This window comes from Aythya ferina (genome assembly GCF_964211825.1).
Source record: "Aythya ferina genome assembly, chromosome: 1".
Taxonomy (NCBI): domain Eukaryota; kingdom Metazoa; phylum Chordata; class Aves; order Anseriformes; family Anatidae; genus Aythya; species Aythya ferina.
Window position 1 is genome coordinate 1,577,091 of NC_140296.1, and position 25,012 is coordinate 1,602,102.

Consider the following 25,012-nt stretch of genomic DNA (forward strand, 5'->3'; position numbering starts at 1 on the left):
AACAAGTATTTAAAACCAGGAGAGTTAAACTTTGCATTAAAATATCTTTATTTTTTCCTCGCTTCTACGAAAAGGATAAGAAACTTCCATTGAAACCAATTTTACTCAGCATAAGGAATTATTTTGTATGGCTGTACCTTCAGCGTAGACTAGAAACAACACTTTTATAACACAAACTTAGCACCTTTGAGGTGTTCTAAAACTGCAGCTGGCCTGCAAAGGTCCAAACATCCTTTCTTGGTTTGTTCTTGATCTGCTCCCCTTTCATTTTCAGCCATGAAAGCTCTTCTTTTTTTTTCTCAAGCAAGTTCCCCAGAGCCAGTAAACTTCTCCTCTTAACCTGCTGAACAGAAATGCTGACGTTCTTCTTCATTTTCGTGATCAGAAGCTGTGTTCCCCACGTCTGCCTGGGACAGGGCATGCTGTCTGCGTTGGGACACGAAGCTTTTGCTGTCCAGAAAGCAGAAGTAGGTGCAAGGTCACTGCGTTGTAGCCTATTAACACAGATCTGCTTTCACTCCTGCGTCAGCGTGCAGACAAAACTTGTCCCGCTTGCTGAAAGCAAGGGCTGAAATGCTGCTCGCTGCCAAGGTGCTTACCCAGATTCTCTGACCTTGAAACGAGCCGACCCCCAGGACCTCCAAAACGCCAATAAATCCCTGTGCTTTGCTCAAACCCCTGGCACACAGCAGGTAGGTAAGCCCAGGCTGGTTTAAGTGTCCTGCTGTAACGCAGCCTCTTCTATAAAAAGGAAAGCAAAGCAGCCTTCTGTAGCTAAGTCCTCTTCTTCTCACATTTTTCCGAGGAAAATGCACCCTAAATATGCAGTGCTGAGGCCAAAATGCCTTGCTAAAAGCTGTGTGTGTAGGGAATTTACATATTTCAAAGAAAAATGGCTGTAAAGGAAAGTACAGGAGTACTGGAGCAAAAACTGGAGCAATAGGATTTGGGGCACCTCTCTCTGTCTGAAAAACCGTGCAAGTGGTATCTTTGCAAGCCCACCTCGTTTACTGTCAGTCAGGAGTGTACAAACCACTACCCATCGCCTTGGTGTCATCTAACAGCAGCAGGCAGCTGCTCTCCTGTGGTGTTTTCAGTTTAAGAGCACGGGGCTCCTTTGGGGCGAGCCATTGCACCAGGAGCTTCAAAACATGAGCTGCAAAACACGAGCTGCTGCATCTCCCTGGCAAGCTGTGCCCAGAGAGTCTGTGTACAGCACAAATGCTCGTGAGAGAAGAATTTGGGAACCAGTTTCTAGAAGGCAGGTTCTGCACTGTCCAGGAAACTTTTAGTTTCAGTAATGAAATCTCAAAAGTTCTCCATCAGACAACATAAACCTGCTCCAATATAAACCTGCATCTCCTGTAGCATCACACGTAGCTCCCACATGGGAATTCCTTGCTGTGTTTGGGTTGGTTTGGCCTTTTTTAAGGCCTTTCTGGGTGAAGGGATGAGGCAGTCCGTATAAATTCTTTGCAGCTACATAAAGCTGGTGTTCAGGAGCGGATGCTGCCTTGGCACACTGACATTGGAAGCCTTTCACCAGCCCCGAGCTCTCCCTGTGAACATTTTTCTCCATGAACAGCTAACGAATGCTGCACAGAGACCAGAGAGCCAGCGTGAGCCAACACGGAGGTTTCAGCTCTTTCCCAAACAGTTTGCTCAGGGAGCAGGGTGGCAAGAAAAAGCTGCTGACCCGTCTTCTCTGGAGAGCCTTGAGCAGAGTAAAAAGGAGGTGGGGTGGCCAGCGAGCACCTCTTTTTCCTCGCTTTTAAGCTCCTGATGTTGCCAGGTGTGTGTTTAATACCTCTCAGCTTCTTACGTTTGGTTTAGGCAAGGTTATCCTAGAACAGAGAGAAAAACAAAGGATTCTCGTAAATATTGATGTATCTTTTTCAGAATGATAAGAATTGATGCTGTTTTTAGAGGATCACAGGCCCTAGCTGTTTTCCTGGGTGGTCTGAAGTCTTTTGAAGCACTCTGTGTGTCATTTACATCATTCACAGTACAAAACGGGGACTTGGTTTTTAGTTACGATAATTTATAGCTGGTTTGTTGTGAGCCTTTTCTGCACTGCTGGATGTGAAGACAAGCGAGCTGTTCCCACCCGTGTCATCCTTTTTATGGACCAGGCAGCCAGCGAGCAGCGCCGTCATCTCGGTGAGCGTTACCCAGCACAAGAAAAAAACAGACTGCTTGCTCCTAAAAAAGCCGTTTTCCTCCCCAAACACCGCCTTGAGGCGGGGATGGAGGAGGCAGCCCGGGGATGTGGGCCAAAGGCCGGGCTGGTGTCAGCTTTCGGAGCCAGCGCCGGCCTCCGGGAGAGCCTCAGCCCTGTGGGCAGCGAGGTCCCAGCCCCGCACCGCACATCCCACACGGGCACCCGGGGCTGGGTCCTCAGCTGCCTCAGCACCCCAAATGTGGGGCTCGTTGGTCTAGGGGTATGATTCTCGCTTAGGGTGCGAGAGGTCCCGGGTTCAAATCCCGGACGAGCCCTTCTCTTTTAGGACACCAAGGCCAACGGCATCGGGTTTGTGTGGCCAGCAGGGCCTCTGCTCACAGGGAAGCAGGGCCAGGAGCAGAGGGAACGGCCTCGAGTTGTGCCAGGGGAGGCTCAGGTTGGCAATGAGGAGACATTTCTGCTCAGCAAGAGCGCTCAGGCCTTGGGACGGGTTGCCCAGGGAGGTGGGGGAGTCCCCGTCCCTGGGGGTGTTCAAGGAGAGGTTGGACGTGGTGCTTGGGGACAGGGCTTGGTGGGGACATTGGTGCTAGGGGGTGGGTGGAGCAGGTGATCCTGGAGGGCTTTTCCAATTAATACGTTAGGTTTTCACTGAAATGGGAGTTGCATTTTGTGCTAAAACCCCATGTTTAGTGGCACTGGGACATCCGTGAGGAAGTCCAGCTGCTGGGGGGTCCAACCCCCCTGCCAAAGCAGTTCCTTAGAGCAGGCTGCCCAGGGAGGCATCCAGACAGGCCTTAAATATCTCCAGAGACCCCACAACCTCCCTGGGTAGCCTGTCCCAGTGCTCCGTCACCCTCACCTCTTTTTTCGTGTTGGTTTTCTCTGTGATTCTGTAAAGAGCAAAAATCAAAGCAGCACATGAGGGATGGAAACATTTAAGGGGAAATCACCTGAGCGGTTACGGCAGTGAGCCGTGGTGGGGAGCTTCAGCCCTCCCGCCTGCCAGGCCGGGGCAGCACAGCTGAAGATTAAATTTGGGAGATGTCGGTGTGGGGTGACAGCCTCTTGGCCTTGTCTGTGTGTGAGAAGTGGCACTGGTGTTAAAGCAGCTTTAGGCTCTTCCCGAGCCTCTCATCCCTCGCCCTGGGCTCCAACAAGCACAGCTACACCCAGCCCATGCAGGGCAGGGCCGTGTTTCGTCCCGCAGACCTCTTTTCCTTCACCAGCAGAGCTGTCACAGAGCTACCACTCGGCGTGCTCGCCGTCTGAACCCGGCAGAAGAATAAAACAGACTGCTTGCTCCTAAAAAAGCCATTTTCCTCCCCAAACACCGCCTTGAGGCGGAGATGGAGGAGGCAGCCCGGGGATGTGGGCCAAAGGCCGGGCTGGTGTCAGCTTTCGGAGCCAGCGCCGGCCTCCGGGAGAGCCTCAGCCCTGTGGGCAGCGAGGTCCCAGCCCCGCACCGCACATCCCACACGGGCACCCGGGGCTGGGTCCTCAGCTGCCTCAGCACCCCAAATGTGGGGCTCGTTGGTCTAGGGGTATGATTCTCGCTTAGGGTGCGAGAGGTCCCGGGTTCAAATCCCGGACGAGCCCTTCTCTTTTAGGACACCAAGGCCAACGGCATCGGGTTTGTGTGGCCAGCAGGGCCTCTGCTCACAGGGAAGCAGGGCCAGGAGCAGAGGGAACGGCCTCGAGTTGTGCCAGGGGAGGCTCAGGTTGGCAATGAGGAGACATTTCTGCTCAGCAAGAGCGGTCAGGCCTTGGGACGGGTTGCCCAGGGAGGTGGGGGAGTCCCCGTCCCTGGGGGTGTTCAAGGAGAGGTTGGACGTGGTGCTTGGGGACAGGGCTTGGTGGTGACATTGGTGGTAGGGGGTGGTTGGAGCAGGTGATCCTGGAGGACTTTTCCAATTAATATGTTAGGTTTTCACTGAAATGGGAGTTGCTTTGTGTGCTAAAACCCCATGTTTAGTGGCACTGGGACATCCGTGAGGAAGTCCAGCTGCTGGGGGGTCCAACTCCCTACCAAAGCAGTTCCCTACAGCAGGCTGCCCAGGTGGGCATCCAGAGAGGCCTTAAATATCTCCAGAGACCCCACAACCTCCCTGGGTAGCCTGTCCCAGTGCTCCGTCACCCTCACCTCTTTTTTCGTGTTGGTTTTCTCTGTGATTCTGTAAAGAGCAAAAATCAAAGCAGCACATGAGGGATGGAAACATTTAAGGGGAAATTATCTGAGCGGTTACGGCAGCGAGCCGTGGTGGGGAGCTTCAGCCCTCCCGCCTGCCAGGCCGGGGCAGCACAGCTGAAGATTAAATTTGGGAGATGTCGGTGTGGGGTGACAGCCTCTTGGCCTTGTCTGTGTGTGAGAAGTGGCACTGGTGTTAAAGCAGCTTTAGGCTCTTCCCGAGCCTCTCATCCCTCGCCCTGGGCTCCAACAAGCACAGCTACACCCAGCCCATGTAGGGCAGGGCCGTGTTTCATCCCACAGACCTCTTTTCTTTCACCAGCAGGGCTGTCACAGAGCTACCACTCGGCGTGCTCGCCGTCTGAACCCGGCAGAAGAATAAAACAGACTGCTTGCTCCTAAAAAAGCCGTTTTCCTCCCCAAACACCGCCCTGAGGCAGAGATGGGGGAGGCAGCTCAGGGATGTGGGCCAAAGGCCGGGCTGGTGTCAGCTTTCGGAGCCAGCGCCGGCCTCTGGGAGAGCCTCAGCCCTGTGGGCAGCGAGGTCCCAGCCCCGCACCGCACATCCCACACGGGCACCCAGGGCTGGGTCCTCAGCTGCCTCAGCACCCCAAATGTGGGGCTCGTTGGTCTAGGGGTATGATTCTCGCTTAGGGTGCGAGAGGTCCCGGGTTCAAATCCCGGACGAGCCCTTCTCTTTTAGGACACCGAGGCCAACGGTGTCCGAAGTGCTCGTTCCCCCTGGGCTCTGCTCTGCTGAGGCCGCCCCTCGAGTGCTGGGTTCAGCTTTGGGCCCCTCACTCCCAGAAGGACATCGAGGCCCTGGAGCGTGGCCAGAGAAGGGCTCCGAAGCTGGGGATTTTTGTTCAGTGGTTCTGTTTGAAACGGACACTCAGGTATAACCTGGGAAGGAGAAAATGGGGATATTGAGAAGGATGCTGAGATATTTCCAAAAACGAGGAGCACCCACACCCAGACCAGGCCGCGATGCCTCTTGGTGTGCAGGGTGAGAAAAAGCCCTTGGAGGAGAACCGGTGAGCGAGAAAAAACCTCAGGAGGGTGATTTCTGCCTATCCAGCTGCTCACAGGCTGCAAAATGCACACCCAGCACCGGGCAGAGCTCGCAGATCTCTAAAATTTTATTCCTTCTCTCCCCAGAGCGGACGCGGAGCTGCGCTGGGAGGGATCCCCTACCGAAGGCCGAACCATCAGAGGCCGGCGCTGGCCCCAGCAGCGATCTCAGAAGAAGAAACCCAAAGAATCGCCCGGATTTTCTCTGCTCAGCTCTCCAAGAAGGATTAGTGAGGGTGAGAGGCCGGCCGGAGCAGCTGATGTCCAAGCCACGGCTCCTGCCTGCCACACAGGGAAAGGCTGAGGCCTCCGGGGGAGGAGAAGGCAGCAATTGGCTTCGATCTCTGATATTTAATTTGTCTAATTGGGGTTAATTTAAAGGGAGGGAGAGCCTGGGGGTCAGCCAAGGGAAACTGAGAGACTGCACCTCACGAGGCCAGCTCCCAGGGTGGCACCTGCTCGATTTCTGAGCCTCATTCCTGTGAAATCTCTCCAAAAATTTCTCCACCCCCTTTTATTTTATTTTTTTGATGAGCTGGGTGAAGCGCCCCATTTTGGGGCAGCTCCTTTGTCTTCAACCAGAGGAGGTTGAAGCCGTTAAAACCATTAAAACTACCTTAAAAATCGGCCGTCCCTGCGGGGAGCTGAGGGCTGCTGCCTCCCTGCCCGCGTGTGCTGGGGACGGGGAGAGGAGATGAGCTCCCTGCCCTCCTCCTACACCCCAAAATCGCTGCTGGGAAGCAGTTTGGTGATCCTGTGAGTGCGAGGTGCTCGTGTAAATACAGACCAAGGGGTCCTGTAAATTAGTGGGGTGTGTACAGAAGGGTTTTTTCGAGCAGTGTGGCACTTTTATAACGTAAATTATTTTTGTACCTGTTTGATAACGGCTTTGATGCAAACCGAGCTAAGTTATTTTTGTACCAGTCCTCGACCGCTGTTTGTGTTTCAATAAAATGAGGATTTCTTCTCTCCGGGTGAGCAGGGCTTGATCCTACAGCAGCCTCGGGGCCCTCATGTGTCCCGTAAAGGTCCGTGCTTTGCGAGGGGACAGCATTGCTGCCTTGCCCAAGGCCGTCCTCTCTGGGAAAAAGCTGCCTTTAAAACCCCACTTTTGAGGTTTTGGGGTCAGAATGGAGGGAACCAGTTTCATCATCCCTTTTTTCTCCCTTTTCTACACTTTTGTCTTTCGTGGGCTAGTCCTAAAAGCGTAATTCACCACCGGTGTCTCTCTCTTTGCCCCTGTGGGGAGGTGAAACCATTTCCAGAGCCCCTTGGGCTGCGCTGTGCCAAGCGTCCCCGTACCACACATCCTCAGCTTCCCCTGCAAGAACAGGAGGGCCACGAGGGCTTCCTCCTCCCCAAAAACCCCAGGGTGGGGTCGGGAGCACCGCGCCAGCACGGCTGTGAGTTTTAAGACAGCAGGAAAGGGAAGAAAAGGGATAATTGTTGAGCTTTCATCCCATCCTCGGCCTCCAGCACTGTCCTGAGCTGCACCCCGAGCCTTTGCCCAGCGGGGTTTTGTTGTCCGAGCCTGGGCATGGACACAGAAAGGTTTTTGCTTCGGGTCCTTGCCCTGGGGTCGCTCCACGTGAGCTCAGGGGCCACGTTGTGGTGGCTGTTGTAGGAAATCCCGCTGGTAAACACGCTCAGCAGCGATCCCAGCGGGGCAGGAGCGTTTTTGGAGCAGGGATCGAAGCGCAGCAACCCCCTGGTGGATTCCAGGCAGCTCAAATGCCACCGGGGGACGGGGTTTTGCTGTCACCCGATGCTGGCAGCTGCTGGAACGTCCCCCTGGGTGCTATATAAAGGGAGGGCCAAGGAGCTGGCTCGCAGGGCGATGGCTGCGAGCAGAGAGGTGTGAGGAGGCAGCCGGGGACGCACTGCCCCCACGGTAAGGCCCTGGGTGAAGAAAAGGGGGAAGAATTTGGCTTCTGAGCCTGTCCCAAGGCAGCCGGAGCCACTCTGGGAAATTGTCACTTCTGTCCCCAACCCGGGAGCCTGGACCGAGCCCCTCCGCCTTCCCTTGCAGCCCCTGTGGCCATGGTGGGCCTGAAGCCCCCCGAGGTGCCCCCGCCGGCAGCCGTCAAGTTCCTCAGCGCCGGGACGGCCGCCTGCATCGCCGACGTCTGCACCTTCCCCCTGGACACCGCCAAAGTGAGGCTGCAGGTAAAAAAAAAAACATATAAAAACCCCCAAACGGGCTCGTTTTAAGGGGACGGAGGGGGTTTTAAGGTGACACTGTCGGCGCCCTACAGATCCAGGGCGAGGTGCGGATCCCCCGCAGCCCCAGCACGGTGGAGTACCGGGGCGTTTTGGGCACGCTGAGCACCATGGTGCGCACCGAGGGGCCCCGCAGCCTCTACAGCGGGCTGGCGGCGGGGCTGCAGCGCCAGATGAGCTTCGCCTCCATCCGCATCGGGCTCTACGACTCGGTCAAGCAGCTCTACACCCCGAAAGGGGCCGAGAGTGAGTGCGGCGCCATCCGAGACTCCCCCCCGTGCGGTGCCGCGGGCGCAAACCCCATCCCTGAGCTCACCCAATGGTGCCCGACCCCAAAACTCATCCCAAATTTGACCCGTGTGTGAATTCCCGCAGGCACGGGGCTGGGGGCGAGGCTGCTGGCGGGCTGCACCACGGGCGCGGTGGCGGTGACGTGCGCCCAACCCACCGACGTGGTCAAGGTGCGATTCCAGGCCCACGGGGCGCTGCCGGACAGCGCCCGGCGCTACAGCGGCACCGTGGACGCCTACAGAACCATCGCCAGGGAGGAGGGAGTCCGAGGGCTCTGGAGAGGTAAAGGGGTCGAGTTTGGGAACGGGAAGGGAAGAGGAGAAGGGTTTGGGTTGGAAGGGAGATGAAAATCCCGCTCAGCCCAGTCTTGGGCGCTGCCAGGGCTGGGGCACCCCCAGCTCCTCTGGGCAGCCTGGGCCAGGCCCTCAGCGCCCTCAGAGGGCAGAATTTCTTCCCAATTTCTTCCCAATTTCTCCCCGAGCGCCGTCCCCGGTGCCACCGCCCTTTTCCTTCCCTCCCTCCCAGGGACGCTGCCCAACATCGCCCGCAACGCCATCGTCAACTGCGGGGAGCTCGTCACCTACGACCTGATCAAGGACGCGCTGCTGCGGGCGCAGCTGCTGACAGGTGAGGCCGGGGGCAGGGGACGCCACCGGGCGCCGTCCCCGTTCCTAAAACCCTCACGGCCCCGTTTTTTTTTTTCCTCCCTCTCGTCCCCAGACAACGTCCCCTGTCACTTCGTGGCCGCTTTCGGGGCCGGGTTCTGCGCCACGGTGGTGGCGTCGCCGGTGGACGTGGTGAAGACGCGCTACATGAACGCCGGCCCCGGGCAGTACCGCAACGTGCCCAGCTGCCTCCTGGCCCTACTGATGCAGGACGGCCTCGCCGGCCTCTACAAGGGGTGAGTTTGGGGGAAAAAACCCAAAATTGCCACGTGCACAGGCACCGGGGGGTAAAAAACGCAATATTACGGCACGCACGGGCACCGGGGGGGGGCTCAGCACCTTTGGGATGCCCCCAGCAGGGTTTTGGGGTTTCGGGGACGTCCCTTTCAGCCCTGTTTTGCCCCGTACAGGTTCGTCCCCTCCTTCCTGCGCCTCGGCTCCTGGAACGTGGTGATGTTCATCTCCTACGAGCAGCTGCAACGCGCCGCGGTGCTGGCCTGGCCGGCTCCCTCCTGAATCCCTCCAGCCCCTCTCGCCAGCGTGGGCGAGGTGCAGGATTTAATTCCCCTAAATGCTGCGGCAGAAGGGGGGCAGCGAGGCCGAACCCCCCCCGGCACGATGGGGACGATGCCAAGGACCAAAAGGGGCCCCGAGAGGGACCAGCGAGGCGGGCGGAGGCGCTGCAGGCGGCCGCTTGTAGGGACGTGGGAGAAAAGGTGTCCAGAGAGGAGTTTAGAGGGGAATTAAAAACGTTTGTAGGGTTTTCAGCCCGGAGAGCATCGCTCCTAGGGGCAGCAGGAACGAGAAGAGTGGGATGGAGAGGTGTGGGCAGGTGGGATGGCGTTGAGGGATGTGGGAACGCGGTGATTCCTGGGATTTCCTCACTGATTCCCCGAATAAATCACCCCTATGGGGTCAGAGCGCAGCGGGGCTCGGGGTTCCTTCATCCTACAGGATCGTTAGGGTTGGAAAAACCCTCCAAGCTCATCTGGTCCCCCTACAACCAACGTCGGGATGTGAGGGGTTCTCCTAAGGAATAACGAGGAGCCCGGCACTCCTGCTCCCCCAAATCTCCCCCCTGACCCCATACCAGCGCCCCGTCCCCACAAAACCCCCTGGAAGCCGGGTTTTGGGGCGGAAATCCCTCGTTTTCGCACCGGTCTGGGTGCTGGCAGCAGAGCTTTATTGCCTAGGAGAGCAGCGCGCTCTTCAGGAGCATTTTCTTCTCGGGCGTGAGCTGCCTGGGGAAGCAGATGTTGAAGGAGATGAGGAGGTCGCCCCTGCGCCGGGGCTCTTGGGGCAGCGGCATCCCCTCGCCGGGCACCACCTTGCAATATTTGGGGCTGCAGAGCAGAGGAGGGGGGGGGCTGAGGAGCTCCTGCTCCCCAAATCTGCCCTTCCAGAGCCCCCGCTGCTTCTGAGCGAGTTGCTGAGGAGCAGATTTGCTCCCCCCGTGGTTTATTTTCCCCTTCTCAGCTCCATCCCTGGAGGCAGGCTGCCCACCCGCCCCCTCCTCACGTATTTTTTTCCCTTTCAAGCCCCCTCCGTGCCTCAGAAGCCCCCCAAAAAGAGGCGAGGAGCCCCCCACGGGGTGCAGGAGCACGACTCACTGCACGATTTCGTTGATGGGGACGTTGAGCAGCCGCCCGTCCAGCGTCCTCACCTCCACCGTGCAGCCGACCAGCGCCTGCGAGACACAGCAGAGCCCCGGAGCTGCATTTTTCAGCCCCAAATGGATAAAAAAAAATAATAAAAATAATAATAATAATAAAAATACCCCCACCAAGCGGCCTCTGCAGCCTCCCAGCACCCAGCAGCTGCTCTGCACCCATTTCTGGAGGTTTTTGGGCCCCTCAGAGCGCGGGAGGAGGAGGCAGCTCCTCACCCGCTGGCTCCTCACCTTTCCCAGGGGGATGGTGGCCACGTAGCTGAGGTTGTCGTCGGCCCTTTTGAACCTCAGGTGAGGTTTCTCCCGGACAACGAAGGTGATGTCAGCTGGGATGACGTTGGGACCCTGGAAGCAAAGGGGAAAAAAGGGAAAATGGAGATGGAAAAGCTTTAGGTAGATAGGGAAAGGTGATGTGACTGCTTGCTCCCTTTTGGTGCTGCTGGCTGGGGAGAAAAGAAAGGGATTTTCGTCATTTAAGGGGAAAAAAAATGTCTTTATCAAAGTCTCCTGCCGAGCCAAAAGGCTAAAAAGAAATTAAAATCTTTAATATTAAAAATATATATATTAAAAATATATTAATATTTTAAAAAATCAACTTTTGCAAAGGTGAGGACAGACGGAACGCTGCCACTTTCGGTTAGTTTTATCCGAAGGAAAAGTCAGACGGAAAGAAAAAACAGAAAGAAAAAATGGCCAGAAAGAAAAAAATGGCCAGAAATTAAAAAAATGGCCAGAAATTAAAAAATGGCCAGAAAAAAAAAAATGGCCAGAAATAAAAAAATGGCCAGAAATAAAAAAATGGCCAGAAAGGGCTCTTTTTTGTCTTTTTTTTTGCTGTGTTCCTGAGCACTGCAGCACTTCTCTGCTCTGGAGGGATCCGTCGCTCCCCTGCGCGGCCGTTACCTGGTCCCCTTCCTTCTCGAAGGTGATCCTGGTGCCTTGCCTCCAGCCTGGCCGCACGTCGATGGTCAGGATCTTGTCCCTGATGGTGCTCGTTTGGCCGTCCTCGTTCATCACCTTTGGGGGCAGATGAGGGTGAGGAAGAGTTTGGCGAAGCAGCAGAAACCCCTCTATAAATTCAGCCCTTCCCGTCGGATTTCCATCATCTTTTGGGCTCGATTCCTGGTTTTTTAGGTCCCATGGCGCAGGCCCAGCCCCAAAATTTTGGGTTCTGTGAGGGGAAGTCCCCACCCCGCTCATCACGAGCCCTTACCCTGCGGGAGATCTTGATCTTCTTGGTGCAGCCGTGGAAGAGATCCTCGAGGGAGAGGTGGAGATCCCGCACGATCGGGGGGTCCTGCTTCAGCACGCCGCGGCCTCGCAGCCCCCCGTAGGGCACGACCACCTCGGAGCCGTCCTCGGCGAAGAATTCTGCAAGGGGGGGGGTGAGAGGAGGGGAAAATCAATAAAAATAAAAATAAAGTAAAAAAATAAAAAATATATATAAAAAAATATAAAATAAAAATATAAATATGAAAATAAAAATACAAATATAAAAATAGAAATATAAAATAGAAATATATAAAAATAAAAATAAAAATATAAAATATAAATAATAAGCATAAAAATAAGCATAAAAAGAAAAAGAATAAAAATAAAAAATAAAAAATTAAAATATATAAATAAAAAATAGAAATATAAATATGAAAATTAAAATATAAAAATATAAATATAAATATTGAAATATATTAAAAATATAAATATAAAATATAAATAATAAGCATAAAAATAAGCATAAAAAGAAAAAGAATAATAACAATAAAAATATAAAAATATAAAAATATAAAAATATATAAATATATAAATATATAAATAAAAATATAAATATGAAAATAAAAATATAAATATAAAATATAAATAATAAGCATAAAAATAAGCATAAAAATAAAAATAAAAATAATAGAAATAAAAAAGAGGAAGCACCGAGGGAGGAAGAGGATGGAGGAGCAGAAGCAGAGCCCCCCTGGCAGCAACCCCGGGGCACATGCGAGCAGCTGGGGAGGGAAACGTCCCCAAAAACCTCAAGATTTTGGGGCTGGAGGTGGCCTCAGGACCCCGCGGGGAGCCCCCACAGCCCCCACGTACCCGCGAAGGGGTTGTCCCCGCCGAAGAACTCCCTGAAGACCTTGTCGGGGTTGTTGTGGAACACGTAGCCGCCCGTCCAGGAGTCATCATCACCGCCCTCGAGGGGGACGCCGCCTTTGAGGCCTTCTTCTCCAAACCTGTCGTAGACGCCTTTCTTCACAGCTAGGGGACGAGGAGAGACGTCAGCGTTTTTGTAATTTTATTTATTTTTGATTTTTTGGTGTGGATTTGGGGAGTTCTTGTGGCTCGAGCTCCCTGCACTCACGGTCTCCGAGCACGTCGTAGGCTTCGGCCAGCTGCCGGAACCGCTCCTGAGCCCCCGGCTCGCGGCACTTCAGCGGGTGGGAACGCAGCGCCTGCAGGCGGTAACTGCGGGGAGGGAGGAGGAGGAGGGTGAGGAAGATGATGGTAAGGAGGAAGAGGAGGAGGAGGAGGGAGATGGTGGTGAGGAGGGAGAGGAGGAGGAGGAGGAAGATGGTGGTGAGGAGGGAGATGGTGAGGAGGGAGATGATGAGGAGGAGGGAGATGATGAGGAATATGAATATGATGATGAGGAGGAGGAGGAGGAGGAGGAGGATGGTGAGGAGGAAGACAGTGGGGATGAAGATGGAATATGAGGAAGATGATGAGGAAGAAGGTGAGGAGGAGGAAGATGATGGTGAGGAGGGAGATGAGGAGGAATATGAAGATGAGGAGGAGGAAAAGGAGGAGGAAGGTGATGAGGAGGGTGATGATGGTGAGGAGGAAGATGGTGAGGAGGAGGAGGAGGAGGACAGTGGGGAGGAAGATGATGATGAGGAAGATGGGGAGGAAGATGGTGAGGAGGAAGACAGTGGGGATGAAGATGGAAGATGAGGAAGATGATGAGGAAGAAGGTGAGAAGGAGGAAGATGGTGATGAGGAAGACAATGGTGAGGAGGAAGACAATGGTGAGGAAGATGGAAGATGATGAGGAAGAAGATGAGGAGGAGGAGGAGGAAGATGATGGTGAGGAGGGAGATGATGAGGAATATGAATATGAGGAGAAGGAGGAGGAGGAAGATGAGGAGGAGAAGGAGGAGGAAGATGATGAGGAGGGTGATGAGGTGGATGATGATGGTGAGGAGGAAGATGGTGAGGAGGAGGAGGAGAAGGAAGACAGTGGGGAGGAAGATGATGATGAGGAAGATGGGGAGGAAGACGATGGTGAGGAGGAAGACAGTGGGGATGAAGATGGAAGATGAGGAAGATGATGAGGAAGAAGGTGAGGAGGAGGAACATGATGGTGGGAGGAAGATGGAAGATGAGGAAGATGATGAGGAAGAAAGTGAGGAGGAGGAGGAGGAAGATGATGGTGAGGAGGGAGATGAAGAGGAATATGAATATGATGATGATGAGGAGGAGGAGGAGGAGGAGGAGGAAGATGGTGAGGAGGAAGACAGTGGGGATGAAGATGGAAGATGAGGAAGATGAGGAAGAAGGTGTGGATGAGGAAGATGGTGAGGAGGGAGATGAGGAGGAATATGAAGATGATGAGGAGGAGGAGAAGGAGGAGGAGGAGGAGGAGGAGGAAAAGGAGGAGGAGGGTGATGAGGAGGGTGATGAGGAGGGTGATGATGGTGAGGAGGAAGATGGTGAGGAGGAGGAGGAGGAAGACAGTGGGGAGGAAGATGATGATGAGGAAGATGAAGACAATGGTGAGGAGGAAGACAGTGGGGATGAAGATGGAAGATGAGGAAGATGATGAGGAAGAAGGTGAGGAGGAGGAAGATGGTGATGAGGAAGACGAGGGTGAGGAAGACGATGAGGAAGAAGATGAGGAGGAAGAAGATGAGGAGGAGGAGGAGGAAGACGATGGTGGGGAGGAAGATAATGGTGAGGAGGGGGATGATGGTGAAGGAGATGAGGAGGAGGGAGATGATGGTGATGAAGAAGATGATGAGGAGGAAGATGACGATGATGAGGAAGATGATGAAGAGACCCCAACCCGGAGGAGGATGAGGAGGATGAGCAAGATGATGAGGAGGAGGAGGAGGAAGACGATGGTGGGCAGGAAGATGATGATGAGGAAGGAGATGATGGTGAAGAAGATGAGGAGGAAGAAGACAATGGTGATGAGGATGATGATGAGGAGGAAGATGACGATGATGAGGAAGATGATGATGAAGAGAGCCCATCCCGGAGGAGGATGAAGAAGATGAGGAAGATGATGAGGACAAGGAGGAGGAAGAGGAAGATGAGGAAGACAATGGTGGGAAGGAAGACGATGGTGATGACGAAGATGATGATGAGGAAGATGATGATGATGAGAGCCCATCCCGGAGGAGGATGAGGAAGATGAGGAAGAGGAGGAAGACAATGGTGGGGAGGAAGATGATGACGAGGAAGGAGATGATGGTGAAGAAGATGAGGAGGAGGAAGATGAGGAGGGAGATGACAGCGATGAGGAAGATGACGATGAGGAAAATGACAACGATGAGGAAGATGACGATGAAGAGCGCCCATCCCAGAGCCCCACACACCCCCCAAACCCCCTCCCACCTCCCAGCCCCGGCCGACTACAGCCCCCCCAAGCCCCACAGCCTCCCCTCCGACCCCCCCAAGCCCCCCAGGTCCCCCCAAGCCCCCCTCACGCCCGCTGGATGTCGGCGGTGGAGGCGCCGCGGCCCAGGCCCAGCACGGCGTAGTAATCCTGCCCCATGGCGGCCCCGTTGCTAGGGGCGCGGCGCGGGGCATGCCGGGAGTTGTAGTTCCCCCCGCGCTGTGGCGCCGCCGCCATCTTGTGCCCCTTCTAACGGGTTTAGGATGGAAAAATGATTAAAAACCCTGCATTTTCAGCAGTCCCAATATAAAAATCCAGCAGTCCCTGCTCAACACGTGCAAAATATATTCTGCGTATGGTTTCATACGTATTTAGGAACTGACTGTGGTTATTTCAGTGAGCCTCAAGCTTTATGGGGTTCAGGGTGAGATTTAATCATGGCTCTGTGTCAATAGATAGAAACTCACGTATTTAGCCCCAAAACTGTGAAAAAGCAAGGGAACCTTGACGAAAATACAGAGGCCTGGAGCTGATGTAGTCTTTTTAGCTGAGAAAATAAGGAAGCAGACAGGTAGCCAACAGAGAGAGGTAGCCTTAAGCTAGCAGAAGCAAGGAAGATAAGGGATTTAAGTTAAAAAATAAGGAGAAAAACAAGCTCCAGACTGACCTGGAACAGCTCCAGAATGCCCTATAGCAACCTTTTTCTCATTAAGGGTCAGTAATGTTTTATAAATTACACCCATCAAAATGCAAATGTGGGATTTGGTGTCATTTCCCCTCCCCTCAATCCTCTGTAATGTGTAAACTCAGTAGAGATAAATTAGCTGGAATAGCTGATCAAAAGTAGCCTAAGACATCGTTTTCACAAGTTTGCTGCGTCTAAATAACAGTGACTGAAGTCAGAGGTGTGCTTGCTTTGCAAAAGATCACCAAGCACCTGACTCTGCAGAATTATATATTTAATTACTTAATTAAAAGACCTCCATGTGGATTCTGTGTGCTTATTGGCATGAGGCACACACCTACAGACAACATCTCAGCCAGAGCTTTTTTTTTATTATTATTATTATTTATTTTTAAAATTCTCATGAAAACATTGTTCCCCATGTTACCAAAGCAGCTGCTTTATTTCAGTCCATACCACAGTACAGTCACGGCCACCGTGCCCAATCCCAGTTTAATCCCCCCCTCAGAAACAGCAGTTTTTAACAATAGTTAAAAAAAAATGCTGCAATGCCAAGAACCTAACACCTCAGAGCCACTCACCAATGAAAAAACACAGTTATCTTCTAATAGGGATCCCCCTCCTACCAAAAAATTCCCAATTAACAGCCTCAGACACTTCTATTTACACATCTCACACGCACTGTACAGGAACATAAGCTCGCAACAGCTATTCCAACACAGCTCTGCTAGTCCGTGCTCCCAACACCTAGAGGTCAGAAAGCTGGTATCTCCTCACTACCCCGTCTCTGCAGCATGTGTAAATCTGCTTCTCCCAAGAAGCCACCTGAAAGGGAAAAAAGAAAAAGCAGTATTTAAGCACAGGATCCTTCACGTGACAGTTAAACATAAAAGAAGAGATGGCCAACACTCTGCAGCTTCTCCAAGAAGAGTCTGGATGTCTAGAGAAGACGTGTGCCACCTTAAACTTTCTCTCTCAGAACAGATCTCTTCCATCAATCACCAGTCACCACCATCTGGCAGGAAGCGTTTCCATCTCCCCTCGGTACCTAACAACTCACTGAAGGACATTCACACATACAGGAAGAAGTTTTTCTTTCCCTCGGATTTCCAGACAGCCCAAATACCAGATTTACAGGCAGTCTTGACAACCAGCTCTGGCACTTGTTGACAGAAATCAGATTTCCTTTTGGACTTTTTTTTTAAACCAGAAGGAACAGCAGGTGACCACCTCCTGAAACAGCATTAGCAGGTTTGAAAGGACACTTCAAGACTTCACTCATCTCAGAGATGAGCAGGAAAGTGCTCACATTAACGGGTCTTCTGTTAGATCTGAAGGGGAAAATGGGTTTTGCTCATATAGAGCCAAATTCTGCAGGTCAATTCAGCCTCAGAGTGATGCTGCACGTTAACCTTGTGTTTAGTAGGTCAGAGGACTGTGCAGCTAGGACAGCATAGAACTAGGAGCTAATTTCCATCAGTAACATGAGGTTCGGAGCCCAGGGAACCCCAAAATTACTCTCCCTGATCTGTGCAGGCTCAGCAAGGCTTCTGGACACAGAATTTCACAAGTACTTTCCGGGCTCACACTGCCAAGGTGAAGACAGGCAGCACTGTGCCACCAACTGTTGCTTTTACCCTGCTAATCTCCCAAGCACAGATCAATTCCAGCTTCCCTACAGAACCACGGCTCTGTAGGATCTACTCCAACAACGAAGTTTGCTGCTGCTGCTTCAGTTTTGCTCCTGCACAGCGGAGATAATGCTACCCCGGAGCACAGAGAAATGCTGACGGGATTTGCTTATGCAAAATATTCAGATTATTCAGCTGGGGAAAAAAAATAAGCTGAAAAGTCAACTGCGTGGAGGAATACGCCGTGTGGGCTGCCAACTCCTGAGATAAATCAGAGGATCAAATAAATATCAAATAAATGCAGCTGAATGCTAGCTGGTGTCTCCATCCCCAGCACCTTTTACCTTCGTTAATGTACCCTGCTCCTTACCTTGTACACAGGGTCACAGTCAGCTTCTGTCAGGTCAATGACATAATCGAGGTCTTGCTGGATGATAAAGCAGGTTCCGTCACCTGGTGAAGCAGAGGAGATATCAAGCAAGGAAGTTTTCATGGATTGCTGAAATAAGCCACATTCTTTTTACAATCAGCACGACAGGCCCAGCAGAAAAGCCCAAAAAAGGGAGATGTGCTGTGAGGGCACCAGGGAGATGGGAAAAGGCTCTGATGGGTGAGAAGCACCTTGGAGACCCCATTTTGGAGGAACACGAGAAAAAAAAAAATCAAAAAGCAAGCACGTAATTCCTACTGCAACCCCTTTGTGCCATGGAAACTGTCCTTCTAGCAGCTGACACCCAGCCAGCACCCAAATATTAGGGTAACACAGCAAGAGCACAGCACTGCTCGGTTTCATTACACGATCTGCACTGCCACGACACAGCACCCCGGTTACCTTGGCTGGCAACGAATCCATCCCGGTACGGAAGCAGAGAAAGCACTGGCGCTCCTGATCTCTGAATCACCTGGATTGGAGCACTAAAAAGAGAAGCAGAAACAAAGAAAAATTACGGTTTGTAGTCAAGAACACATTCCAGAGTGTCAGAACTGATCCAAGAACGTGAGCTAGGAATTAAGATATATGAGCAGAAGACACTGGGACTCGATCAGAAGTTAGCAGCCCGTTGTCTAGAAGCAGAAGACACAGCACAGTTGGACAACACTCAGAAATATGGTTTAATTTTGGGATCCAGGAGTTGGACTCAGTGATCCTCGTGGGTCCCTTCCAATTCAGGACATCCCACAAGATCACCCACACCAGCAAAAGCATCACCCTCAGCGCTCCCCGAGAGAAAAAAAACGTCTGCAAGGAGCTCAAATGCTCTCAGTGCCATTTTTTTGGGCTGCATCCACCCTTCAGAAGAGGCACCGTCTCCCAGCACCCGTGGCCTGGTTTCTCCTTCCCAGAGGAAAACAGAAATTTGCCGTTGAAATACCCGCAGCCCCAGGCGGGCACTCACTTTGTGTTTCTCACATCCAGCTGGTAGATGTTCCCATCCTGAGTCCCCGCCAGGAAATAAGTACTCGAGAGGAATGTGCAGCAGTTGAAGGCGTCGGAGCCGACAAAGAGGAACACCTGCGAAGGGAGGACAAGGGTCAGGGCCTCACAAACGGGGACAAAGCAGCCAGAGGAGGCAGAGGAACAGGAACTGAGTTATTTAGGAGGTCAGCGTGGCTGTTTCTGTGTCACAGCACAAACCAACACGTGGAGCAGCAGGACCAGGTTGGCAGAGACCACTCCTTTCCTCACACAGCTGTGCCACACGCTCACTGAGGCTGCTCAGCGGGATCTGCACCGCCCAATTTTCACTCCCCACAAACCCCACGAGGAATGAAGTCTGCTACAGGAGTTTCTGTCCTGCTATCGGCCCTGGTATCAGCCTCCGAGGCCTGCCAGCTGCCTTGCCCTTGCTGAAGGAGCTCGTGAGTTAATTCTTATTCCTCAAAACAAGGGGCTGGGGCCCTGGAGATGGGTTTGTACGAGCAGTTTTGTGTCTCAGAGCACTCTCAGTGGTTGGAAACAGCACTGTGTGCACACCACAGCTCCGTGCAGACCATCTCCTCCTGAAAATGGGATATTTTGAAGAGCGTGACCAGATCTCGGGCTCCTTACCGGCTGCCTGCTCTGCAGTCCCACTCCCTGAAGCTTCTTGTCTTCTCGAGCCAGCAGCAGGATTTTCCCTTCTGTCCCGATCTCGCGTTCACCTGGCAAGAGGACAACAATGAGCTCCAGCAACATCCAGCAGGGAAACTCAATGGCACCAAAGCCTGATGGTTGCGACCACCCCTGCTGAACCCAAAGCAACTTTCCTGCTAAAACAGGCTCCAGGATGCAGCGAGGTGGGCCAGTAATCAAAAAACCCTCAGCTTTAACCACTCAAATTGCTTGATAAAGCTCAATTCCTCCCCAGAACCAGGGCACGCTACTCTCACAACCCTCGCGAGGGCACGCAGCAGCACGCCGTGCTCTCAGAATTGTACAGGTAAGGAAAAAAGAAGAAGAATAGAGATGAATTTCAGAGAAAGCTCCTCACTGGGAGTTTTTTCGGGGGCGCCCAGGTTCACCGAGTTGTCAGCAGTGCCCACGGCGATGCCGTTGACAGGGGAGCCGCAGTCAGCCAGGACACCCAGGCAGGCGGATTTGCCGCAGTCCCAGAGCCGGGCCGTGCCGTCTCTGGAGCAGGAGAGGACGTTTCTTCCTCGGTCCACAATGGCAGTGTCCAAAATCCCTGCAGCAGAGCAGAATCCACGTTCAGAGACAGCACAGAGGGCAAGAACATCTCCAAGAACATCTCATTTCTCAAGGCACTCGACCACAAGCCCCAAGGCGGCGTTCCCAGGGTGCCAGCAGCAGATGAGGGCAGGGAGGCTGCACGCAGGCAAATCGTGGGGGGTGAAACGTGGGGCACGGAGCCACAGCTGCCGGGTTTCCACCTCCAGAACCATCCTCTCACAAGCAGAGCCGTGAGATTTGGTCCAGAAGGAGGGAATTTGGGGAGGGTTTGGGCATCCGATGCTGCACCCCCAGCTCCTCAAGACTTGCTGACGAAGCGTTCAAGTTTGTAAACGGGATTAAACAGCTGAAGCCTTAGGATAAACCCAGGCTGCTTCCGAAGGAAGGGTCCTGGAAACCAAATCCTTTCAGAGATTACATCAAAGAAAGGCTCCGTCCGGGAACTTGCTCTCAGGAGCCTTTCTGCTAGCTCATTTTCCATCCCTTGGAGCCCTTCACCGCCCCCTGAGCACAGGGAACAGCATCCTTTATGCAAAAACGCAGGGAAGGTGAGGAATTTATTCTGGTTTAGTTTATTCCAGCCCTTCTTAAGGAATAATCGCTTAGGCACAGCACAACTGTGCCTGCCTGAGGTCTGCACGGCCATAACAAGCTGCTGGCTGCTTCTGGGGGCAAGGGAAAGAAAGAAAGAGGCTCTGGGTGGAAATATGATGAGCTGGGAGCGAGGAGGAGGCAGTCCCAGTGCAGCAGAGGCCACCAAATGCAGGTCAGGGCTGCATCCTCCCCCTCTGTGCCTTAATCCAGGACAGAAACACAGCTCAGGAAGACCAGAGATCTTTTTATTCACATCCTGGGTGTTTAAAAAAAAGCTCCTTGGGACTTCTGCATGGCACAGAGTGCAGTAGGCTGCTGGCTGAAGCCTTCAGGTGTGAGATAATTAGCACAGGCAGCACACAAAGCCTTGGGAAGGCCGAGCACTCCCTACCTCCTCTGTGACCCTGGAAGGTTACGGCGCAGCTGGCATCTTCCACCGACCAGATCTTTAGCTGGGCGTCCATTCCCCCGCTGAGAACCACGAGGCCCGACGGGAAAAACCTGCAACAATTCACATCATACACATGGCCTTCCAAAAGTCTCTGGAAAAACAAAGAGCTCCGTGCTAGTTCCGTCGTCGTCACCCTCGCGTCAAGCAGCTCCTGAGCTCGCAAACTCAGGGGAGGAGCTGGCAGCTACCGTCAGCACCCCGGCTGTAAATCCCAACCACCCTTCCTCATTTTCACCCCGGGACTCTCCCCCTCCGCTTGCTGGGCTTCAATTCTTTCTGGAGGAGGCGTGTTTGCCAGCAGACACCCCGTAAAACCCCCGAGATGTCAAATTTCTAAGAGCTTTTCAAGCAAAAACCAAATTCTTGCTGGCCCCAGGGCACAGGGGGCGAACAGCCTGACCAAATCCACGGCTGAGTGATTTTAGTAACGGCACAGGCAGGGTTTAAAACACCACAGCCACCCGCTCTTACTCTGATTTCTCCGTTTGCAGCCTGCCAGATTTTCATGGTCCCGTCCGTGCTGGTAGACACGCCGAGCCCCCCGCCGCTGGAAATATCCAGGCAGGTAACCTGCAGGAGGACAAAACAACAAATTCCAGTTTTGGAGGATTCTGTACGCCAGTATTTCTGCTCAAAACCATTTTTTACACCACCTGGAAGTTTCCTTACCCCTAGCTGAACGTTTTCAGCCTGAAAACGGTCTCCTAATGTTTAACATCCTTCAGCCAGGACTCACAGGCTCTCCCCCCTCAAATTCTCAATCCATTTTTTGAGATTTTAACTAAGCTTTCCCTTAGGAAATCAAAACCCAGGCGGATCCTGAGCGTCAGGCTTCTTCCACAGGAGAGGGACAGCACAAAAAGCCCTCCCCGACTGATCTCCGGGCTGAGCTGCAGCCAGCGGGACTGAAACCTGGCCCAAAATCCCCCAGATTTCTTGTAATCGCCACCAATCTGACAAAAAATTTGCTATTCCCTGCCTGTCTCTCTGCAGAGATCCACAAAGCAGCGAGGGGAAAGAAACGCTGAGTCAGGAGCCTGCAGAGAGAGCAGCCGTGTCGTGGGTTTCCCCCAGGTGAAGCAGGAATCGGGATTTTTCTACAGAATCCTGCAGGCAGCCACGAAATAAGCTGGAGAAGTTTTTGCAGCATCCTGTAAAAACCATCCCAGCCCCGCAGAGGGACAGCTGCCAAGTTTTGCAGGATTTTAAAGGTGCTGGATCCGCGCTTTATCACCTTCAGAAGCTCCCCGGTGATTCTTGATGCACTTTGGGGGGGGGTTTGCTGAGAGGTGACAGCTCGAGGCCCCAGATTTAAGGATGATGCTCTCAGGGAGGCCTTTTTAGGAGGTGTGCCCGACTTTTTCAGGCACAAGTTCCCCTAAATAAGCATGAATCAGCCCAAACTGCTCTCTGGGACAGTGATTGCTCACACCACGGCCAATTTAAACAGGGCCCAGCTCAATATTCAACCTCCATTAAGAAAAAAGAGGGGTTTAGGGATTAAAACAGGAGTTAGAAGCACAAGGTAACGGCTCAGCCATTACAAGAGCCATTAAGCACGTTTACTTACAGACTGTTAACGTTTTCTTTAACCAACCTGTTGCAATTTGCTCCCTCTCGAGCAAAAAACAGCCCGGGAAAGAGGTTTAAGGAGGAAGAAAAACCCCTCGTGGACTTTTGGCACGTCCACAAGCTTTCAGGAGGGCTAAGGAAGCACGTAGGAGTGCTGAGAACAGGAGGCAGCAGGTAAATAGGATTTATTTTTTTATATATTTTTTATTTTTTTTTCCACCTCGGGTTAAGCACTCTGCAAACTCAGAGCGCTTCCCAGCAGGGCCCAGCTACGTCTCCAAGTGAAAAAAAATAAGTTTTTTTGGTCTGAATTGGCCATTTTGCAGCACTCTGAGCGAGGAGCTGCACTTGGTGTATCCCCAAATGAGTCCCGTGGTTATTGAAACGTGAAGAAATGCAGGAAAATGCTTAAAAAAAACCTGCAAGTGCTGCAAAAATCACATCGGGTGCCTGTGGTGATGGGCAGCCTGAGTTTCTGGCCAGAAAAAACAGTTAAAAAAATAAGAAATCAGCCCCAGCAACCTGTTCTGGATCCCAGAAATGAGAAACCTGCCCCAGTTCTGGATCCCACAGCTCGCTGCTGTCTCCTCAGCCCTGAGCCCCGCTGCTCCCAGGGGAAGCGGCCCAAATTTTGAGGGTGCTGTCAAAAAATTCAGCCCTGCACCTCTTGGGTTTCTCTAGTTCTTCAGCTGCCACCCTCAGATTTCTCTATAATTATTCCTCTACTACATCCCCTTGCAGGAACCCTCTAAAATATACTTCAGTGCTCACCTCGACACCTTAATATGGAAAAAAAATACCAATATTCTAGGAAACAGAAAAAAATTAGGATCCTTATGGCTTGAAATCACTCAGAATTTGTTAAAAAAGGAAGATTTTTAGTCACAGACCGAAGCCAGCCCTCGTTATCAGTCCCATCTGAAGGTTTGGTGTCTTACAAGTTTCATTTTTGAAGCCTGCAGTGCCCTAGAATCGTGCACATCACGATTAGTCATGAAAAAAATGGTTAGTTTTGGAAATCCAGGCAAAAATCTAAAGGATCTTGGGCTTTTTTTGGGGAAGTTTAACCCAGATCGTGCGGCTGAAGGCTGGGAGGTGCCGTGAGCTTACGCTTTTCTGGTGGATTCTGGAGAAGGTGGTGAAGGGCGCCAGGAACTTCGTGGAGACGTTTTCGTGAGGGCAGGAAACGAGGATGCTTTTCTGGGGGAGGAGAGGGGAAAAACAGAAGCGTGTTAGTGCTGCTGGGATGCTTCTGAACAGAGGGGCTCCAAACTGGAGCTGGGAGACCCCGAGCAGCTCAGGATCCCTCGGGATCCCTCAGGAGAGAGATTTTGGCTGCCCTAAGACCACGGTCACTTCACGCTGCCCCCCCGGCCCCCCCCAGCCCCGGCACCTTGGTGATTTCGCCGACCACGAAGCCCTCGGAGGCGGCGATGTCGGGGACGCCCTCGGTGCTGAGCCCGCGGCGGGTCAGGCTGCCGTACAGCGTCGGCTTCCCTGCGGGGAGAGGAGCTTTCAGCTTGACCCTGACCCCCCCCAGCCTACAAGGACTCCCCCAGCCCCTTTACAACCTACAAAGCCCCCCCCCAAGCCTTTCAGGACCCGCCCAAGCCTTTCAAAACATCCCCTAAAGACCCCCCAAGCCTTTAAGGCTCTCCTCCAGCCCACCCCCAACCTTTAAGACCCCTCTTCCACCCTCCCCAACCTTTCAGGACGCCCCCCCCCAAGCCTTTAAGTACACCCCCAGTGCCCCCCAAGCCTTTAATACCCCTACTCCAGCCCCCCCACAAGCTTTATGGGTTCCTCCTCCCCCCCCCAACCTTTAAGGACACCCCCCAGTACTCCCCCCCTTCCCCTACAAGGACCTCCTAGCCCACAAGGACCCCCCCAGATCCTCTCCAACCTTAAACCCCCCCCCTAAGCCCTTAAGAACCACACCCCCCCAGCCCCTAAGCACCCCCCAGCCCCCAAGGCCCCCCCCCCAAAAACCCTAAAGACCCCCCACACCCCTAAGGACCCCCCTCTCCAGCCCTTAAGGGCCCCCCTAGCCCCTAGGGACCCCATACAAGATCTCAAAGACACCCCCCAAGCCCTTAAGGACACCCCCAAGCCCCTTAAAGACCCCCTCAGCCTTTAACGATCCCCCCCAGCCCCTTAAAGACCCCCCAAAGGCCCTTAAAGATCCCCTCCAAGCCCCTTAAGGACCCCCCAGAGCCCCTTAAGCCCCCCCAGCCGCCCCCTCACCCCCTCACAGCCCCCCTAACCCCTCCCTCAGCGCTCACCCGGGCTCCTACAGCTCAGCCAGGCCTCGCCCTCGTCCCTCCTGTGGAAAAAAAAGCATCGGGGGTGAGAAAGGGGCCGATTTGGGGCGGGGGGGAAGGGTCCGGGCCCGGCTCCCACCTCAGGGCCCGGCTCCAGTCGCTCTGGATGCGCAGCGCGGCCGCCATCTTGGCGAGGCGCCCTCCTCCTTCCCGTCAGCCCCCGCGCGGCGGAAGCGGGGCTGCGCTGTCCAATCAGCG

General features: G+C 53.2%; 3 protein-coding genes and 1 long non-coding RNA gene across 16 annotated transcripts in view; 1 reads left to right on the plus strand and 3 right to left on the minus strand.

Annotated features, from left to right (window-relative positions):
* Window positions 1-9,539, plus strand: part of LOC311421942 (putative mitochondrial transporter UCP3) — a gene marked incomplete at its 5' end in the record, with an annotated part of 52,789 nt that extends 43,250 nt beyond the window's left edge. For 3 of the 8 annotated variants that reach the window (XM_084494443.1, XM_084494448.1, XM_084494449.1), the window contains one exon: window positions 1,586-2,650. In XM_084494443.1, the coding sequence (XP_084350569.1) occupies window positions 1,586-1,783 (198 nt within the window). In that variant the 3' untranslated portion in view covers window positions 1,784-2,650. Of the gene's footprint in view, window positions 1-274; window positions 468-1,479; window positions 2,651-5,525; window positions 5,675-6,917; window positions 7,330-7,467; window positions 7,605-7,693; window positions 7,905-8,033; window positions 8,232-8,474; window positions 8,577-8,669; window positions 8,851-9,024 lie in introns of those variants that run through there. The other 5 variants (XR_014685112.1, XR_014685113.1, XM_084494446.1 and 2 more) reach the window with 4 other exon arrangements.
* On the minus strand, window positions 31-1,486 carry LOC311422047. The gene is made up of 2 exons (XR_014685161.1): window positions 600-1,486; window positions 31-450 (listed from the first exon to the last, which is right to left on the minus strand). It is a non-coding gene; the product is annotated as an uncharacterized lncRNA (long non-coding RNA).
* Window positions 9,540-9,573: 34 nt separating the features above from the next.
* Window positions 9,574-15,066, minus strand: DNAJB13 (DnaJ heat shock protein family (Hsp40) member B13; the record flags this gene model as incomplete). 6 transcript variants are annotated; one of them, XM_084494562.1, is made up of 8 exons in its annotated part: window positions 14,981-15,066; window positions 12,634-12,737; window positions 12,369-12,530; window positions 11,497-11,654; window positions 11,187-11,300; window positions 10,515-10,628; window positions 10,225-10,301; window positions 9,777-9,957 (listed from the first exon to the last, which is right to left on the minus strand). In XM_084494562.1, exons 1-8 carry the CDS (start codon window positions 15,046-15,048, stop codon window positions 9,804-9,806), a joined length of 951 nt encoding a protein of 316 aa, XP_084350688.1. In that variant the 5' UTR covers window positions 15,049-15,066. The 6 variants fall into 6 exon arrangements, with proteins under 6 accessions (XP_084350685.1, XP_084350686.1, XP_084350683.1 ...); XM_084494559.1 differs by lacking the exon at window positions 14,981-15,066 and having other exon boundaries at window positions 9,574-9,957; window positions 10,278-10,301; window positions 12,634-14,651; XM_084494561.1 differs by lacking the exon at window positions 14,981-15,066 and having other exon boundaries at window positions 12,634-14,651.
* Window positions 15,067-15,997: 931 nt separating this feature from the next.
* On the minus strand, window positions 15,998-24,979 carry PAAF1 (proteasomal ATPase associated factor 1). The gene is made up of 12 exons (XM_084507257.1): window positions 24,894-24,979; window positions 24,776-24,816; window positions 23,887-23,990; window positions 23,604-23,693; window positions 21,393-21,491; window positions 20,862-21,012; window positions 19,677-19,871; window positions 19,256-19,347; window positions 18,603-18,718; window positions 18,038-18,120; window positions 17,576-17,658; window positions 15,998-16,399 (listed from the first exon to the last, which is right to left on the minus strand). Exons 1-12 carry the CDS (start codon window positions 24,938-24,940, stop codon window positions 16,322-16,324), a joined length of 1,179 nt encoding a protein of 392 aa, XP_084363383.1. The 5' UTR covers window positions 24,941-24,979; the 3' UTR covers window positions 15,998-16,321.
* Window positions 24,980-25,012: the final 33 nt, after the last annotated feature.

Bases quoted from the DNA above. Each gene is read 5' to 3' on its own strand.
- PAAF1 (XM_084507257.1), bottom strand. From the start codon at position 24,940: ATGGCGGCCGCGCTGCGCATCCAGAGCGACTGGAGCCGGGCCCTGAG. The intron at 19,872-20,861 runs GTAGGGAGTGCT...GCTCTGCTGCAG, and splicing joins CTTCCAGGGTCACAGAGGAG to GGATTTTGGACACTGCCATT. The intron at 19,348-19,676 runs GTGAGGAGCTTT...TCCTCTTGCCAG, and splicing joins CGCCCCCGAAAAAACTCCCA to GTGAACGCGAGATCGGGACA.